We start from the raw sequence: 20,832 nt of genomic DNA on the forward strand, positions 1-20,832 counted from the left end.
GAGCACTTGCCAGAAGGATGCGCACTCACCGAGAGAGCTGCTCTCCCTTCACTCTGTAAATATGCAAATATTTAATAACCTTCGAAATGCTTTGCGGGACTTACTTTTCGAATCCTGCATCTACTTTTTTAAATTTCCTCTGGATAAAGTACAGTTCTGTATTGGCAGAGATGAAAAAGGAGAAAGATTGATGGAGGGCGGACTAGTCTGTCATCTGTCATACAATCCCAGGAAATGCCATAACTCCACCGGTAGATAATTTATTCAGTGCAGCTCCCTGAGATACCCCAAGGAATAGTCAGCCGTCAGTGAAAGGCCTTGAAGTAAGACAGTGACATAACTTCAGACAGAAATGTAGCATCACTCATCAATCAATAATGCACCATCATCCTTTTGCTGCAATTACTAGCATGCAGTGAGCTGGACTGACTCAGGCCAAGCAAGTTCACCTGATTTACCTGTTGAACTTTACTCTGTAGTAAGATTTTTGATCGGCGTTTTCAGTGTATTTATGTGCAGCATTACAAAAACAGTTCCTCCTGAGGGGGGAATGTCTTATCCCCCCCCCCATGCATGCTTAGAGTAGCTTGGATTAATTTTACATCAGGCTGCCAAGTAGACATCCTCATGTAATACTGGTAAACAACGAGAATTTGTTTTCATCTCGACAGATGGAGGACGACAGCAACAGAAGAGCACGGCTGCACCTCAGGGGTTGAGATCTTAGACCTCATTAAAAATGAGTTTGAAAGGAATAAATTTTTATCCATTTTGAAAGATGAAAAGGAAGCATCCACCCTTAGTCAAAATTCACTAACAGCATAGTAAGTCATTCTCATGATCTTGGATGGTTTTTATTGTGTGTGTGTGTATGTGAGAGAGAGAGGCTTCCTCACAACTCTTGATGAAATAGGAAAATCCTCAATACACCCAGAGACAAAACATCTTATGGGTGCAGTGAATGGACCCAGGGGACTTTTACACAGCAAACACACTCTCTGGTTTCTATCTTAATGCTTACACAGAAGTATTTGAATTTAGAAGCATTCAATAAATATTTTGAGACATCAAAACTTTAGTTCTAAATTCATTTCTGGTGGGGTAGTTGCAGGATGTTGCACGGTATATGATAATGATTGCAACATTTGTCAGTCATCACAGATTTTTCTAAATCATAATAATAATTGTGGTAGCTACTCCTCAAAAATTTGTTTCTGATTCAATGACAATGTTTAATTTTATATGATTTTTGCATTAATGTGATTCACTGAGTTTTTCACAGTTTTTACATTGATTTTTCAAAATCAAAATTTGACATATTACTATATCAATACTCTGAAGGATTTCATCTATATCTCCAACTCCTGATATTCTTAAGTTGCCTGGCTGCCATGATAGAGCCTTTTTTCTTTCATTCATAGCTTTATCTCCTGGATGAAACCTTTAGGGCTACATTAGCAGGTACTAGCATAACACACCTGAATCTCCTACCAGACTGTTCCAGTTGCAGTATGGGTAACATAGGAACCAGGTCTGATGACTGAGTGATAGATATAACAAGATGACAGTGGAGAGCCTAATGTGGAGTCTCTTAAATCTGGTATGATAAAAGAGTTTTTAGGAAAGACAAAATATATAGACAAAATAATGAAGAAAAAACAGGAAGCAGATATATTAAAGGGTAATGTGGTCTTAATTTGGAGGAACAGCAGTATGAGATGGACTGTAACGTTCAGTCAGAATTTAGCAGTATGAATCACTAGTGCAGCTACAATTTTGTGGTAGTCAGCTGGCATTTCACTTATCAATACTTCTAATTTTGTGTCTTAATAAGCTAAGTCAAGGTGTTTTTATTCCCCAACTACAAGGGTTCTTGGAGCCCAGCTGTCAAATTTGTTTTTGGTATTTACGTCACACTATCAGAATTAAGTTTGTGATAATATTTTTTAGAATTTATTGATTTGATTATACTCTGATATACTTTAAAGCGCTACTGTTTGGCCTTAACTCCTCTCTGTCTCTCTCTTACCATGGTAGCTCTTAAAAACTCTCCTTCATTTTATGGGGTTACGGGGGGAGTGAAAGTGCAGGGGGTTTATGAGGCGTATCATTGGCAGGCAAGCGAGCTGGGATATGGTTATTCTGTGTTTGTTTGTTTGTTTCCTATTTCACAAGACAGACTGCAGATAAGTTTGAAATGTGACCTGGAGTAGCTTTTCAGCCACAATACTCAGTTTTTCATCAAGGAAGGGTTCATGAGGAAAACCAAATAAAGCAAGACAAAATTCTTATTGTTTTATTAAATACATTGCACTCATGCTAATGATTAATAAGATTTTACATTGCAATTATGTAGCATAATTTAAATCAGTCATTCACCAGCTCAAATTCATGAGTTAAAAAACAGTAATGGAGACCTTCAGACTGGGATCTATCATACATTAGGATCTGTTGCACATTTTTATTGTTTCCAAGATAAAACCACATTAATGCAGAAGATCAAATGCAGTATTCAGTGTCATTAATAACACAGCACTCATGTAACCCATGGAAATTTAACCCCCATCGTCCTGACGCAGTTCAAAGGAAGAGCATTGTAATTGCAGAGGAAGCAGATGGCGGTGAGGCATAAAGATAAAGTAAACTTTTCCCTCGATTAAGTTAAATACATTGGAATAGAGTGCTGGGACGTCTGCCCTTTGTGACCGATCACACAGAATTGGGTTTTAATTTAAGACCACATGGCCAACGCAAAGACAGAGAGGGAGGGTGCATTTAGTGATCGCCTCCCAAGGACGCCTATCCGGCCGCAAGGCTCACAGCGCTCTCCTCAGAGCTTTGATGGATGACACCAGCACCACAGAGTGATAGGCTATTATTTCACTTTGCATTGGATAAATGGCAATGCGGGCTCCTACCTGTCGCCTGTCCTTCCCTTTCTTTCGTTCTCTCTTTTTTTCCCCTGTCTCTCCAGCAGTGTGCCATCACAGACCCTGAACAGAAGGAAAAAAATAGGACGGCTGAGATTCTGTCTGTGCAATCTGTTGATTTCACTGCTACATTTCAGATGTGCCACTTTTTGAGGTTTTTCGTGTCCCTTGTAGTTGAAGTGGATGTGGGGAGTGAGAGTATGGTGGATAATGACCAGCCTTGTTTGAGGACGTGGGATTTGTCACTAGGCTTTTTCTCCCTTATCATTACTTGTGAAATGCATTTACTTTTCTGGGAAAATTTACCCTGGGTGTGATATTCTCTCTCTTTCTCTTCTTTCTGTTCTCAGACCAGCAGTATTCATGGTCACCCTCGCAATACTTCGATGAGGACAGCTACTCCCCTCCACCCAGGAACATGAAGGGTCTCTCTGGCGGCCGCCCTGCCCAGCTCCAGCTCACCTCTCCCACCTCAGCCCACACCTGCGGCCTGGCTGAATGCGACCATTCCCTGGACCACCACCTCCATCATGGCGACTCGCGGCCCCCCTCCTACCTCCTCAGCCCCACTGAGAGCTGCCCCCTTGAGGGTCACCACCGCTGTTCCCCGAGGAGCTCTATCCACTCTGAGTGCATGGTGATGCCGGTGTCCATGTCAGCCACCGACCACTCCATTTCTAGTAGCACTTTCCCCCGCATGCACTATGGAAGCGCTTCACGGGACAGCGGTGGAAACACTTCTGGTGGCAGGGACTCCCGAGACGACGGTGGCTCATCCTCTCAAGGTGGCAGCAGCAAAATGAACCGAATCCCAGCAAACCTCCTGGACCAATTTGAAAAGCAGATGCCGCTGCACCGGGATGGCTTCCACACATTGCAGTACCAACGCACCTCCACCACAACCACAACTACAGAGCAGCGCAACGAAAGCCCTGGGCGAATACGCCACTTAGTTCACTCAGTACAGAAGCTTTTCACAAAGTCGCACTCTCTAGAAGGATCCTCCAAGATGAATGGTACCAAAAGCGACTCACACCGGGACAGCTCACACCACCACCATCACCACCACCAAGGCCATCACAAACACAGCAAACGCAGCAAGAGCAAAGACCGTAAATCTGAAGGCAGCGGCAAGCAACGCTCTGGAGGTTGGTGGAGCTCGGACGATAACCTAGATAGCGACAGCACGTACAGGACGCCAAGCATCATGTCACGGCATCCCATGGACCACATCAGCCACTGCTACCCCGACTCCATGCATGGCCACCTGGCAGGAGATCTGTCGCTAAAGACCTCCAAGAGTAACAATGACGTCAAGTGCTCAGCCTGCGAGAGCATAAGCATGGCACCAGAGGGCAAGTTCATGAAGAGAAGCTCCTGGTCAACGCTAACGGTCAGCCAAGCCAAGGAGGCCTACAGGAAGTCTTCACTCAACCTGGAGAAGCCTATGACACCCACTGACCTCAAGCCCAACCTCAGGCCCTGTCACTATCTACAGGTGAGTTTGGCTTATTTTGCTATGTATGACATAGGTTGTGCCTCTTAAGCACTAGTACCTATGGGTTTCCAGTCGAACAGTGCAGCTTCTAACTTCCCTAATAAACAAAAAACACTTTTGATGCCACTGGAATGGGGGAAAGTCACAGACTGATAAACAAATAAAGTTTATTTAAATGCATAGATCTGTGGGTGGCTAGATGATGGGTATTTGGAGAGGAGAGTGATTGTAAAGGAGTCACATCTGATTTGATAGTGACAAACAACTGAAGAAATTATAAAAACATTAATTTTATCTCTCAGTTATTACAGTGATTGAGTGTCTATTCACCATAATTTAAAATTCATAAGAACTTGAAGCATTGCAAAACAGAGAAAAACATTATTCACAGAGCTTAAGCCCCAACACAAAGCATTCTTTTCCTATAGGCGTCGTCAGTCAAAGTTGCTCATCACAGCTGGATTCCTGATTGATCTAAAAGACAGTGTTTTGTTTGTCGCTGCCCTTGATTCAAAATGTGAACCTGTCTTGTAACTCAGCATGTGGCTGGAGGCAGAGGGGACTGGCACAGCAGGACAAATCAATTAACTCCATAAATGATCTGCACTGGAAGGGTGTACTGCACCGAAGAGTCAGCAGTATGAGAATAAAAGACACAGAGATCTATGTTGATTTTTTATCATGTTGTTTGCTTTGATTTTGCATAGGTGTCAGCGCTGAAAGATAGCATTTAGCGCAGGCCCATGATATGCTCTGCGGGAGACCCCATAGCACGGTGGGGATCAATTGAGAGTGAGTCAGCACTTTTAACTGAAGCGTCTCATGGCTTTTATATGTGTGCTGTAGGGTATATGAAAAAAGAAAGCATGCTTAGAAATCCCAAAGTGCATATCCAAGCAGGGGAAAATAGATTTTAGAACAATGCTGCTCAGTATACAACAATGTGGTATCTGATAGCATCATGTAAGTACCGCCTGCAGCCAAAATAAAGTGAGCACATTATTGTAAAAGGGACTTGGAGAGTCAGTACTCTAAGCAGAGAGTGTGTTGTATGGATTAGAGACCGTTGTAAACGGAAAGCCAATACATTACTCAAATCAGCCAATGGAGCCAAAGAAAGCACTCAATCTTACCTTACGTCATCCAAAAATATTTTAGAGGGTTAATTTTGACTAGTGTGTTGTTAAACATAACTGATAATCATTTTCAACTAGACAGACAGTGCAGTCATCCACTAATTTTTTATTTTTTTTTACAATCCCACTAAGTGCAGTAATCTCTCAATGAGAGAGTCGCCATGTTTAGTACCCATCCACCCCCACCCCTTCCTTACATTTGGTCATTAAGCTGAGGTAGTGTCCGAGTCATGGCACTATAAACACTTCTAAAAATACCCTCCTCTCCTGCTTCCTGCCGCAGGGCTATATTTAGCCCAGTGTTATCAATCCAATCCGTGCAGGGTGACACATCTTTCCTCCCTGGAGGAGAATCAATGCCCTTTTCGGAGAGCTGGAAGACTGTATCGAAGGAAAGAGAGGGGAGAGAAAGTTTGAGATGCATACAACTGAGGCCTGTGCATGCTCTGTGGATGCACTGAGATACTCCGGGAAGCAGAGGGGAGGGAAACGGCCAGAGAGACAGCTGTATTTGCTCCCCCATGGCCACTATTGTTGCTCATCACCAGGAGCAGTCAGGCAGGGAGATAGAGCCAGTAGTCAAGCATGATACTCTGCACACACCGAGGGGTCACATTGAGAAGTTTTTACTTCCTGCTGTGGTGGATTTGGGATTACCCACCACTGTCTGCACTGTCATAAACTATACCCAGGGAGAATGTGTGTACTGAATGTGTGTCCATGTGTGAGTGACAGTATGTGTGGGTGGGGGTGTTTTTTTCTGTTTATCGCACACCAGATGGTTTGATGATGTGCTAGTCACCTTGTTTGCGTCCTTGGTTGATGAGACAGAGGGAATGAAAAACTTTTGAAGTGTTGTAAAAGTATGACAGTACAAACACAAAGATGTGTCTTCCTGAGGTGTTTGTTAATGTGTGTGTTATCAGCAGTTGTGTGTGGGAGCGGGTTAGTGCATGTGCATGCATGAGAAATCGATTCACTGGACATCGGGGAGGTCAAAGATAGATTAATGTTGGCCTCTGTCTCTCCGAAATGACAAATGCTAGGGAATCAGACCTGGCATTAGCCATCACTCTCTGTCTTTGGCTAAATCGTTTCACAAATTAGCCCTCCAAAAGACACACACACACACACATCTTGTTATTTCTTCATGACTTTGATTGGGAGTTTGATATTAATGAAAGGAGATGATCATGGCAAAACATTCATCTGCTGTTAGCGACAGGCTGGATGAATTAGATGTGTATATACTGTAGGTGAGTGGGTCGCCATCTCTCTGCTAATCTCTCTCATTCTGCAAATTAGATATGTAAATACACCTGGACTGTGGTAACAGCTGTAATCCATGCCTCCTCCACCTTCCTTGCGCCCGGCCCCCTAACTTCACAGCACAATAACTTTGTCTTACTGACAGCTCTCAGCCCTGATTAAGTCAGCTGCTCCAGCAAACGCGACCCTTTTTCTCTCCCAGCATACAGTACTGGAGTACAAAGGGAGGATTAGTCTTTGATAGTTTTGCTGATAGGGCATTGCGGAGGGATTTAATAAGCCAATTAATCGCCATGTTGGCTTGCCAAAGGTGGAGCTTGAGAGGCAGAAGGGCTGATGATTAAAATACAAAAGGGAAGTGCAAAGTAGCAGAAACAAAACTGGCACTGTGACAGTAACACACACCTCCACCCACCCACCACACACAGACACACACAGGGGTTTCCTAACTTTTTCATTAAGGGGTTTTTAGATTGTCATCAGTCTTTGAACCACTATTTAGTAAGATTTTGTCCATGCAGGAACCCCAGGATCAGACAGCAGTTGGTAGATAAATGTTGCTGCTGCCTGAGGCGACAGGGTGGCTTTGTGGTTACCACCGTGTCGGTGAGCATCTGCTCGTATTTATGTTTTATTACCTGAAACCTCAAGTTTCCTTCGATTCTACAAGGAGATTGTCAGGCTATAACCATTTAATATTCAATTATTAAGCAACTTCTCCTGTATCTTTTTTGTGTGTGACTGCTTTCCCAAGGCCAAATCAATGATAATGGCCAACTATCACAGCATCCTAATTCTTGGGGGTTTTACTACCCATATTTGCGGGTTTAGTAGCATTTTCTAGACAAGAATTCCTCATTATATTTGAGTCTTAACATAACTTTTTTCCCATTTGGTGCAAACAAAGTCCAGGACACAAGTTTGACCTTGTAGTGTCTCATTGTCTGAGTTTGGAGAATGTGGAGTTCTTAAACATAAGGATCCTTGACCATTATTGTGCTGGCCTTGATTTATTCCTTGTATTTCTTCTTTATATCTTCTCTTCCATGTATTATATCTGCTCAGAGAATACTATATGGTTAAATATAAGCTCTCATCAGTCTCCCAAAGGCAGCCATTTCCAACTAAACCCACTGTGTAGTATCTTTCTAGCAGCAGACAGCAGACACACAAAACCGCAGCTGCTGCTGAAGAAAGTATAAAAAACTAGCAAGCTGAAGAGCCAGTTTTTTGTTGGTGGGGAAAAGAACAGAGCTAAATGGAGAGTGAATATTGGCATAACGTCAGTGGCCAAAAACACACAATTAATGCAAATCTCCCATGTCTGCTGGCTGTAAAAGTAGGCAATTTTTTGCTTGTACATTAGCCATCAGCAGGTTGTTTTAATGCTTTTCTGCCCCCTCCTGGTCAAAAATTGATTAATGTAGCTCTAAAACAAAAGAGGGGAGAAAGGCAGCCACTCTACAGCCTCTAGAGTCATGGCAATAGCAAGCAGAGAGTTCATACTTGAAATAAATGTAGTTTATTAACATCACAGATGTGTGCAGATAAGAAACATGAGCGATGAAAGAACTTTGTGAATGTGTGAGGTATGTGTTGTGGAGGTGTTAAAGGTGCAAAAGAAGATGATGTAGGGTAGATGTCAGCTGAAGGAAAACAGGCAGGGTGAAGCACATGGGCAAGCTTTTATGATTATGTGCTGACAACCCTCCACTGTCAGCCTCTTGCCTGCTGAGCTTGACAAGGATAGTCCCCCTAGACAGTGGGAGGGGATTTGTTATTAATATTACGCTGACAGTGTTCAACTTCGACCAGTGAGTTACCACCTGTGAAAGCAAACCGACAAGCAAATGTCTTTCCTGCTATTTGGAAAGCAGAAGGTACAAATGCAGTGCAGAGAGACAGGAGAAATATCATGAGGCACAATATCATAGTTAGATACAGTGCTATACTTGGGAACTGGCCAGAACGTCCTTTTCCTCAGCATTGTCCTCCATGTGCTGCCAGGCCTGCTGGGAGATCTGTTCCCCACAGTGGGTCTGGCCTAAGGTCTCCTTGCAGACAGCTATGGTTGGACCACATCCAATCTGAGGAAACCAGAAAGCATCTTTCCTACTGTTGGTGTTCGGTCTGTGTCAACTGGCTCCTCTCAATATGAAGAAACAGAATAAAGAGATCCCCCCAAACTCCTGAGCTTCTCACTCTGTCCCAAACACAGAAACCCTGTTGCCAGGAAATTGGGAGCTTTACTTTAAAACCCAGCACTCTCTGGAACCCCTATGGTGAATGTATTAGTCATCAGAGAGGAATGAATGTATTTCTGACATGTCTCTCCCTACTTCTCTCTCTTTGTCTGTGTCCCTCTGGCTGTGCAAACAGGTAACTACAATTTAACTCGTCCCCAGCCAGTAAACTTGGTTTGAAACATATGCAAAGGTGTTAGCATCTGGCTAAAAGCTGGCAACAAAAGGCGAGGCCACACACAGAGTTATAATATCAAGAGTACTTGATTGAACCAATTAGTTAAGTGAACAAGTGAAAGTGTTGACTGGTGAGAGTGAGGTGCAATGGTTGTTGCTAGTGCTGGAAACCAAGGCAGGTAAAAAGTGGGGTTGTCACAGCATGAGAGAACCACATCCCCTCTCTTTTATCTGCCATCAAAATATGTCCAACAATGTCTTTTACGCTTTTCAGATTTCTAGGAAAACGTTTCCTTTTGTGTGCTGTACTTTGTCTGTTTCTCAAGGTTTTTTCCCTTTTTTCTCTGAAAGGGCTTTTGTAGTTTTTCCCTGGCCTCTTGAGACAGCTCTCCTTAACACAGCAGGTGTGAAGGCCTTAATGTGTTTTCACTGTGTTAGTTTGTCCTTTTTTGTAGTATTTCATTTAAAAAATTGAACTCTGCTTTAATGGTGCTACAGAAATCAAGCTGATCATTATTATATTTGGGAGTTATTTTGTGATGAAGTGTTAAATTGTACCTTTATTGTGTCCAGTTTACCAAAGTTGATATCTGCTTCTAATTCTGCTATGATTTCCTATGTTTCCTAGTTTGACTCTTGAAGATCTCTGGATAGTGTGTTTGCAGTGTCTTAAATGTAGACAGAGGGCCAAGTGATAGTGATAGTAAGAGTAAGTCAGTGAGAATTTCAGGTCAAGAAAAAGCCTCTTGAAACAAAGCAGGTCTCATGGCTGCATAGATTTCTGGTGTGCTCAGGCTAATGTTGAGAAAGTGAAGGAACTCTGCCTCTACTGCAATGGATTTCTCAATGGTGGCACAGTGGTGCAGTGGTTAGCACTATCGCCTCACAGCAAGAAGGTTCTGGGAAAGGGCCCAGCCTGCTGGGTTCTATTTTGTGGGGAGTTTGTATGTCCTCCCTGTGCCTACATGGGTTTCCTCGAGGTACTCCAGCTTCCTCACACACTTCAAAGACATGCTGGTGAATTGGTGATTCTAAATTGCCTGTAGGTGTGAATGTGAGTGTGAATAGTTGTTTGTCTATATATGTCAGTACCTGTGATAGGCAACCTGTTCAGGGTTTACACCACCTCTGACCCACTGTTTGCTGGGACTGGCTCCAGCCCCCAACGATCCTCAAAAAATTAAGCAGTATAGCTAATACTTGGATGTACATAAATATCCCATTGCCACATCTTAATTACATTTGCCCAGGAATAAGAAAAATCAAAAACAAACTCAAGCCACTAACTAGAAATCAAAATTTTTAACCACGCACCACTTTGATCCAGACGGAAATATCTCTGCGTCTATTGGATAAATAGCGATTCTATTTTGTAACGACATTCATGGTTCCCAGTGGATGTATCCTAATGAATTTACTGACCCTGAATTTTCCTCCAGCACCACCATGAGGTTGAAAATTGTGGTTAAGACAGAAAGTTCTCCACAGCAATTGAAAGGATTGCCATGATATTAGGTGCACACATTCATGCCCCCCTCGAGGATGAATTGTAATTGTGATCTACTCACCTTTCATCTGGCACTGCCATCAGGTTGAAATTTCAATTTACTGTCCCTAAGAATAGCCTCACAGAGCTGCTATCATGGCTGTAGGGTCTTAGTCTTGAGACCAGACATTGACACTAGATATTTTGCTGATCCACACAAGTTTAGTGGTAAACTTGGAATTAGAGCTGGGCTCAGATATAACACTGGTTTTTGCTCAGAGTAACCCTATTTGAATCAAAAGCATTATGAAGTGCACACTCTTGCATGGCTGTTCCTTGTTCTTTTGTCACAGAACATGTCTATTTACACTTAACATGCAACATCTGATATTATAAAGTGTCAATAAATAAACAATGTGAAGACAAGATTACCATACAGACCTCTAAATGTTGCATGTGTGGGTGTGTACGCGTGAGCTGCTGAGGACTTCGTGTATTCATTCTCCTCTGTGAGGCGGGAAGAGGAGACAGAGAGAGGAAAAAAAGAAAACAGCACCTATTCCAACACACACAGCATATCCATGCAATCTTGTGGGAGGAAATGAGGGGCTGGAGGCTGGTGGGTGGGATTACCAATGATTGAACCTTTAAGAGCTCTCTAACTCTCTCCCTTCCTCAGCCATTTCTCCATCTTTCTGCACTATATCCCTTCCACCCTGCCTCTGTCACTCTCTCTCTCTCTGTCTATCCCACTCTATTTCTTTACCTAATGGCAGTGACTTATGTTTCTTAGTAGGAGAGGCGCTGTGTATAGATAGAGCCACAGAGTTAATCAATGAAATGCACTGCTGCACTGCAGGAGCATTGGCTGAGGCCTGCCTAGCCCAAGCAATCAGCACAAATACACACAAATACACACTGCACTCCTTGTGGCCTGAATCCAAGATCAAAGCACTGAAAGTAAAGGCAGACACACAAAGCTAATATTCCAGTGTCTGCATAATCCTGCTATTAGATGTTTGTGAGCCACTTAAGCAATGTTATTCAATGGTGAGCATGAGTTGAAGTTCCAAAATAGCTGTGTAAAGAGTTGTGGTCATATCTAAGTGGGTATCAAGAAAACTTCTATATCATAGCATGTAAAAAGGATTTTTTCCCCAAGTAATTTCTGTTCTTCACTAAACCAAATTCAAGTAATTTGAGGTTGTAAAAGTTCTGTTATTGTAAGTGTAAGTAAGTGTAACTTTAAATATAAATCTTCACACTCGAGCTGTGAATTTTCACACAGCTCCCTCGAACCTCAGCTTATATTCACAAAGGGCTTCACGTCATCACCACAAAACGTGCCGGTGAACAGAATGGTGCCTGTCACATTTATTTTAGAACAGAACCATCAAAACTTAAAAAATAAATCAAGTAATTGTACATGGCAGTGAACTCGTGGACGCATGATGACCTCTGAATCCCATGTCTTTCCCTAGTGGGATCTTTAGGTCAAGGTGAAAGCCTGTGTCCATACTTCAACTCCACTAAGCATGCTGGGATACCATGAGTGTTTTCATGGCAGTCGACAGGAGCACGCTGCTGCCCAGCGTGTTTTTTTATCTTCTCTGGGAGACACCCTACAATCTATCCAGTTTATCAGCGAATCCAAATTAAACAAATCTCACCACAGCTTGCGCCTGTCCTCCGGCGTTCCGTTCATTAATTAGACGTCTAAAAATATCAAACCCCTCCAAGACTTAATTAACCCATCGACTCCATTTGGTAGCTGGTGCGTGCCTGTCTTTGGAGGGGAGATGAATGACTATTATCAGGTTGTGTGTTTGAGTGTGTGTATAGGTCTGATACCTACTTATCAGTGCATGCACGTCCATGTCTGTGCATTTTCTGCATCGAAAACATCTCAGTAGACTTATTTATTCTTACTCCATGCATGCATGTCTGTGTCCTTTTCTGCATTAATGTGCATAAAAATTGTACTTTTGTTGCAGAAGTGTGTGTTTTTGTGCCATGTGTACATTTACCAATACCTTTTTTTCCTGATGTAACACCACAGCTTTGCGGTGAAATCTGCTATTGAGCTTTAAAGATGTAGACGTCACACCGTAAATCCCCATCAATCACACCCTCCCCCACACTAACTTCACAACATAGATTAAACATAAGAGCCAAAGGCTGCTTTGATCCACCATTCTCTGTAATTAACAGAGAGTAGGCTGTAATAAAGCCATAATTGATCAATTATTCAAGCATATTTGATTATCTGTGACACTTGTTAGAGTAGTAATCGTAACTGGGCGTGCATTGATGCGAGAGGTCAGTGGAATTAATGTCACTGGGAGTCATTTTTTTCAGGGTGTAAATACAACGAACAGAAACCTTTAGAGCTGTTGATGAATTTTACTTCTCATGAAGGTGACCCAGATAGTTTGCAGCTGCAGCCATTTTCTGTTTGAGAATTCCAAACATCAATAAGGATTGTTTTGGTTTTTATTTCCTTCTGAATAATAACCACATTTCAATTGTTATCTTTCCAATAGATGACATTTGCATCAGAAAATGATTAGAGCTATGTGTTTGATACAATAATGACATTTGGATGCAGTCTATCTCCTCCTGACATTTGCCACAGCCAGTCAACTGCCACCCAGTTCACTGTGAACCTGTGAGTTAGTCACTGACTGGCAGAAGAACGTTTCAAAACAGAATCAGTACTATCAGAATAATCACACATTTGTATAGTACTAATTAATTAATAATTCATCTTTGTTAGGGAGGATATTTTAAAACTCCTCTTTAATGCAGAGCGACTGTAAAGTCAAAGAAATATGGATCCAAGTCAGATTTAACTTAATGAAATCTAGAGCTGGGTGGATTGGCACTGCGCCGAGGCTGATCTGGCTGCCAGAATGTTAAAGTGACGGATGGCTATGGCATCAGAGAAACCTTCAACTTCCACATAGAGTTTAATGATTACTGACAGTGTCATATTTTGTGAGTGCAGATGATTGACCATGTAAATGCGTGTCCAGCTAGAGCTGACCAGTCAGCAGAGTGCAACATGGTAACTCTAGAAAGGAGGGAGCAGTGAAAGAGAGGTGTAGGGGACATCTGTGCTTTTGTATGACTGTAGAGGACCAATACATGTGTCTGTGTTGTGTTGTACCATCTATTGTGTGAGTCTTTTTTTGTGAGAGGCTAAGACCCTGACTCAGCTGCTACTGTTGTTGTCACAGTAATTGAACTCTGTTGTGCTATTTAACTAAAGCAAAATGAGTGTGTGTGAACTAGAAAGAGAAAGAGAGTGTGTGTAATGAGCTTGTGAACAATCATCATCAGTTCACTTCATTATGTGAGTGGTTGAACTTAACCCTCCAGATTTTAATAAGCCACACACCTCCAATACAGAGACCCATTAGGATCATATAATTACATTTCTACATGTTGTATAATGGCATGTACCATAATAGAGTCGTATTTTTCCTTTTCAGCAAGATTGTGATTCAGAGAATAGTTACACTCCACATGATCTGGATTTGTATTACATTATTACAACGGTTACATGTGCTCTGCTTGAAATGGATTCCAGTGACAAAATTGCCTGTGCGACCAAAGCATGCAGCCACCGAGATGTTGCTTGTTCAGTGTGAAATATTCACTCCATATGCAGCAGAGACAGACAGCGAGTGCTAGTGAGACACAGTGTTCTCACTCTGAATGGGATAATGGTGATGATGACGTCTGGATACTCAATTACCTGGTTTAACGAGTGGAAGAAAATTGCAGCATGTAAACTGCCTGGCTTCTTTTGATAGTAGGTTTCCATGTGCGATAGCTAGAGACAGGGTGAGCAAAGATGGGTCCTTTTCTCCGCTTTCTAGCTTTCTTTCTTTCAATTATGATTAACAGCCTAGCCAAATTCATAACAGCATTTCAGTCAAGGTTTTCAGCAGTTTGTAACCTGGCCAAACTACAGAAAAGCTGAAATATAGAGCCGCTGTAGAAGCTGTGTAATGGTTTTAATGTGTGTTGACTCATCATGGAAATGGTCCTGTGTAGCTCAATGGATGGAACTAACTGTGCCAGAGGTAAGGGGTTCAATTCAAGTGTCTATCAAATGGCGCATTGCTTCATCATAGGAAAATGTTCTAACACCTGTTTTTATGGTTTTAATGCTTTAATGTTGCTTCATTTAGCTTTACGTGGTCCTGTAAGTGTTAAGAAAAATCTCAATCCTTTGATAATCCTTGATATTGCAAGGTCATTGTGCTCTGTTAATGCAGAGGTGGGAACATAATATACTTTAGAGAGTCCTAGCATTTTTCAGCAAAGTTAGCGCCTAGCTGCAGAACAAAGTGGAGCATTGGCAGCTAAATAGACAGATGAGACTGACTGTTTTTCTATGAGGGAATTATATCTCATCTAAAAACTCATCACCTATGCCATCAAACGCAAACTATCACAACTGCTGCATCAGATATGTTTTGTGTACCTCTAGAAACCAACCAGTATGTGTGTCCCTGTCCCTCACCGTTCTACCCAGGTGCCCCAGGATGAGTGGGGGGGTTACCCCGGTGGTGGTAAGGATGACGAGATCCCTTGTCGTCGGATGCGAAGCAGCAGTTATGTCAAAGCCATGGGGGATGAGGAGAGCGGAGAGTCAGACTCTAGCCCCAAGACATCGCCTCAGAAGTCAGTGCGGCCAGATGCCCTCGTCAAGGCCATTATCAGACCCAGGGACCTGTTGGACTCTCAGAGGTACAACATACTCAACTTCAAGGTTCCATTAGTTCATAGTGTTTGGCTCTTGATTTTCCTTTTTTTTCTGGCATGTCCTTGTTCGTTTCTTCACTTTGCCTCTAGTGTTGATAGCACAAAGCAAGCAGTCTTAAAGCAACATTATGTAACTATTTTGCCATAAAATGACAGCTTCAGGATCATTTTGATGGTTGCCTGACTTGTAATAGGGAGGGTGATTCCTCTGTCATTCATAGTCTGTGCCCCCAACGCATGATCTTGCTCTATGTAACTTTGGTGAGCGTGCATGACCTGTGAGATGTACATAACTGAGTGATAGTTAGCAGCTTAAGCTGTCAGGAGCAGATCAGTTGAAAAGGCTTAGAAGACATTAAAAACAGGCATTCATTTCGGACAGAGGAATCCTTGAAAATTCCTTGAGAATTCCAAGAGTTTGGTGTGTTCATTACTTCTGGCGCCAGAAACCAGGGATCATGAAGAATATATGCTGTTCGGCCACGTTTCAGTGAGTAGGACTATGCAGTCGGTGCTCTGGTCAAGTGATTGTTAGGCTTTGTTTTCTGAACATGAAAACCATTTAACTGCTCAGACTCAATAGAGTTAATAACCTCTTGTGGCTGCAGAAGCTGCTGTTGCTTAGCAAAGTTACATGTTTTTGCTTTAACACTATCTTTTAATTTTAATTCACTTTAAGTAAATATCATCATCTGTCAGTTTTGTTTGTTTGTGTAAAACCTATCTTGGTCAAAATTTGTGCAGCCATGTTTTCATCCCTTTCATTTTTGATACTACCACTGGGGGGTGCCAAAGGCAAAAAGTTTCAAATTTTACATACGGTGTATTGGTTTCAAGTAAATGACTCTCCCAGTGGGGTGAGATAATTCTCTTGGCTTCTCATGTAATTCCACTTGTTCCAGAAAATTTCCAGAATTATCACATAATAATTTAATTAATAATAATTTAATCTCTGAAAATCATGAAAACAACATGATTTGGTGGAATGGAATTATCTCAGTGTACTAGGATGCTTTGTATTATTTTTAAGTCAGGCGTATTTCTGTGTTCCTATTTTAAGATTGTATTTTTCAAGAGTGCACCTTTTCACAGCTTAGTATCTGTTTATGTTTTGAGCAAGACCATACTTGTTATCTATTTGCTAATTTACAGTCTCTCTAGCAGTGCTGGCAGTTCTCCTGTTGCATGTCCCCACCAACACATCAGTGTTAAACACTTGACAGCTGAACTCTGTACTCATTAGAATCCTTTTGTGGATACTCATATCGGTGTCTTCAACTGTTAAGAAAGTGTTCAGCATGTTCTTGTGGGATGCGTCCTATTAAATGCTAAGGGAAATGGAGGGCTTTTGTTTTGGTAACTCAGCGGCAGAAGAAAACGCTCATAAGAGGATTACATGATCAGACAAGCCGAAGACAATGTCACAGGAAAATAAACACAAAGAACTATGTTATGGAGAAATGGAAGAGGAGTTACTAAGATTAGCAAATCCATTAGATTAGAATGAAATGAGATAATAGAGTACTTGGATCAATGAAAAAGAGTAATGTAGCCTCACCTGCACTGATGCAATAACTGAGAGACCATTCAGTAATGACTTTTCCCCCCAAAGGGATTTGCTGGGTTGTGTTATCATTAACATAAATATTAAAATTATCTTCCATTTTTAACATTTATATGTGCAAAGTCAATTATAGTAGAATTGAATACAGCAATGATACACTGCAGAGGTTACTCTGAAGCTGTTTCAGTGGATTCCCTCGTCTATCCTGCTACTTTTAGTAGAGTGTTGTACTGTATGTACTGATCCTTGTCTATTTTATGTTTCTCTGCTACTGTTTTCACCTCACCCTCTGTAGTAGCTCACGTTTCTATCTTGTATTTGATTCATTTCCAGCCCAGCTCATTTGGTGAACATAGTACTGAGTAAACATCAACCACAAACACAGAGATAGAAATATTAAGATGTTGCCACCACCTGTCACACTTGTTACTCAGACTTTGTTCTAAACAGCTTTTTTCAGCAGTTTTCAAATGTCCATTTTTCAATTACAGATCTATTCAGATGTTACCTTATCGTCTTATTTTACTGCCCATTGTGGTTTTAAATTGCATTGTTATAGTTCTTCAGACACCAAATTATCACATTGTGCATGGCAGATTCATCTTTTCCAGAATCATTTTTTTTAAAGGTGCCAATACGAGAAAGCAAATTCACTTTTATTCTCCCTTTAAAGGGACCTGTTCCTGTTCACAGCAGAATGTGAAGACAGTAATTAGAGCTGAGATTTGCCAGTCCATTTTAATAATATGACAATTTAAAAAAAAATATCCCAGTCCTGCTCTCTCAAAAAACATTTGAGAGACATCTCTTTTATCTGCTTTTGCTCTGCTTCGTCAGCTGTGTGTATTGAGTGCATTTACCAGCCTGACATTTGAGTTGAATGTAGAGGTCTCCATTAAAGGGTTTTAGCAGCAACTTAAAGAGCAGGACACCTGGTTGTGCGTTTGCATTTTTAGACATTCACATCTAGTTTTTGCCCTTACTTTTCATTTCTTTTTGAGAAAAGTAACTTAAAGTGCTTGGATGAACCCAGAGCTTTTAGTTTATGTTAATCAAAGGTGTATGACAAAAAGCACTGCCAGGATTAGAGATGTCTGAGCTCTGGTAACAGTTTACAGTTTGCCCTGCTTTATTAATGACAAATGAAATCACCTATGTTCTCTCCCATTAGTCAAAATCAGTGTGCTTTTATCTGCTCCAACTCTTTGGTGATGAAAGAGAGTAGTCTGATTCTGCCACAAAAACAAACCTCATCAAAGACTTAAACTGATGTCATTATGTGCAAGTGTTAATAATGAAGGCAGCAACCTTGTCTGACCTCAATAATTTTGGTATTAAAAGCGTCCAGGTAGTTGTGTAAATATTGAGTTACTTGGGAGTTGCAGAAATGTTTGAATTGATCCAGTGCTGTTAACAGAAAAATACTGCTTTTCTGCTTAATTTGTTTGAAAATTGATCTTAATAGACAAAATGCATGTCCTTCCTCCAGACCAGAATCTCCCCCTAATATAGCGTATATATCTCTCAAATAAATAAGATTAAACGTTAAGTAAACAATTGGTCTGAGAGGGAGGGAGAGAGAAATAGATGAATACATGTATACTGTGGTATTGGATGGCACAGAAAAATGCACAGTGCAAAGCCTGTTTCATTTCTCCTCATGCTGGGCAGATTTGCTGGACTGCTGCAACCTCTGCATGAACCATTGTGTGTGTCTATTCTGCCTCTGGTCTCTGCACACCCAAAGGCAAATAATGTGACATAAAGTGTAGACATTATGCAAAGACGACCTTGTGTCTGACCTCACTGTAGAGTACAGCCTGTGACAGACACACAGCTACAGCATTTATCACCACACAGTCACAGTAAGAGACAGTGCCACACATACTGACTAACACTGATGATTCCCCTGCTCTTATTGTCATATCTGTGTCTCTTACTCCTCACAGAGCCGACCCAGCCACTCACTGCCATTCAGCAGAGATATAACTCTGTCATACACAATGACTTCATATGTAGAATTCACCAATACGCATTGCCACTGGTAACCTGACCCTGATGCAAACACACAAAAAGAATTAATGATGAGCCTTTATGGCAGAGTGTTTGTCATGTGTCTCTGCAGGATGTCAGGAGAAGGACGCAGGGCAGCAGAGATCCAGCTCCAGCTTTTGCTGTCAAACAGTTGCCATTTTTGCCTATGTCCTGCAGTAAGCCAGAGTTTCATCCCGGAGTTTATATAATGATAAATCCAATGTTGTGGATTGTGATCAGGCAGGATGATAATGATATCTGTCAGAGAAGATGAGGTCGTTTGGCCTTTTTAACAGCTCTTTCAGATTATGATGTAACATATGAAGCCACAGTGAAGTATGCTTCTTTTTCGACATCTTGCAGTCTCCCGACTATCCACTTTGAATGGCTGTAAACAGTGAATGATTTATGAGGATGCAACAGCAGGAAGGGCTATCAGTTGCAGTTATTGTACTCCAAGGCCCCTCTGAATAATGGCTCTCTCAGTGGTTATACTGAGAGTCTGCTGGGCTCTGCTGAAAGGAAGATATTGACCAGCATGGATCAGGCTGTGTGGCCTGCCTCTGAGTCCACTGACAGCAGCGGCAGCATTATCGAGTCTGGAGGAGAAGGTTTGTTGTTGCATTCATTTCACACACCAGGAGTGTCCCAAGGGTGTCATTACTGAAGTGTCCTGATACTCTCCTGAACCCACTCGAAGGACATCATAACGTGGTGTCTTTCCTCTTGGATTGAGATGAAGATATATATATATAAATATATATGTACCCGCACTTTTGTGTATCTGCTCAACTATCCAGTTTTTCTGATTGCAACAATTTGAGATTGGTTTGGTGCAGCACTAGACCAATAGATCGGGCAGGTCGATATTTGACTGTTTATTAGCTAATTGCAGATATACTATAGATTGGTACCGAAATTGCACTACAGAAATAGAGAAATATGTGTGAGGTCCCATTCAGCACATATGCTGGTTACAGCCCTTCAAAAAAGATTATAGGCTGAAATCATAATTTACTGATCCCAGGAGGAATCAGGTGATGCTGGTTTTGTGACACAGAAAGAGTCTTCACACGACAACTCCAAACAATCAAAGTTAGAAAGCTAATATAAAGCCTGTCACCTAACCAGTGTGTATAAATGTATTTGCAAAACCAATAGTGCAGTTGATACTGTATTTTTTGAATGAATATTCATATTTATGTGATCTGTTTTTTTTGGTTTGTTTTTTGTTTTTTTTTTTGTTTTGGTTTTTTTTAAAGATATAGATAGACACAATATTGTCATTGCACTGAGAAACAATACATTGAAACTTTAGGTTAGCAACATTTCCATATAGCAGCATATCATAAAATATTTTTTTAGAGTAAACTAAATAAATAATTGTCTTAAAATATAGTATAAAAATATATTAGAAAAAGCTGTTATAATAGTTCAGTTCAGTCAGTCAGTATTATATTCAGCTTCCCTTATTGGCTTGAAGCTTCAAGAGACCGTCCAATGCCCGAGGGAAGAAGTCAGGATCTAAAATATTAATATCCATATCAGCCTCAAAGAACCAGTATCAGTCAGGCTATAGTTTAGTGTTATGATTAGATTTTGCGGCAGAAGACAGAGTTTTATTTAGAATAATGTTGAAGCTGAACCATGGGCAACTTCAAAGAGCAGCAAGAGGTTACTGAAAGGATTTTAACTACAGTCTCCATAAATCAGCTTGCA

At 41.3% G+C, this 20,832-nt stretch overlaps 1 protein-coding gene across 1 annotated transcript in view; it reads left to right on the forward strand.

The window, feature by feature from the left end:
* The first annotated feature begins 3,209 nt into the window (after positions 1 to 3,209).
* dlgap2a (discs, large (Drosophila) homolog-associated protein 2a) overlaps positions 3,210 to 20,832 on the forward strand; it is a 53,176-nt gene continuing 35,553 nt past the window's right edge. The window contains exons 1-2 of the mRNA XM_051078201.1: positions 3,210 to 4,428; positions 15,286 to 15,500. Coding sequence (XP_050934158.1) covers positions 3,349 to 4,428; positions 15,286 to 15,500 — 1,295 coding nt within the window. The 5' untranslated portion in view covers positions 3,210 to 3,348. The remainder of the gene's footprint in view (positions 4,429 to 15,285; positions 15,501 to 20,832) is intronic.

This window comes from Lates calcarifer, linkage group LG19 (genome assembly GCF_001640805.2).
Source record: "Lates calcarifer isolate ASB-BC8 linkage group LG19, TLL_Latcal_v3, whole genome shotgun sequence".
Lineage (NCBI taxonomy): Eukaryota > Metazoa > Chordata > Actinopteri > Centropomidae > Lates > Lates calcarifer.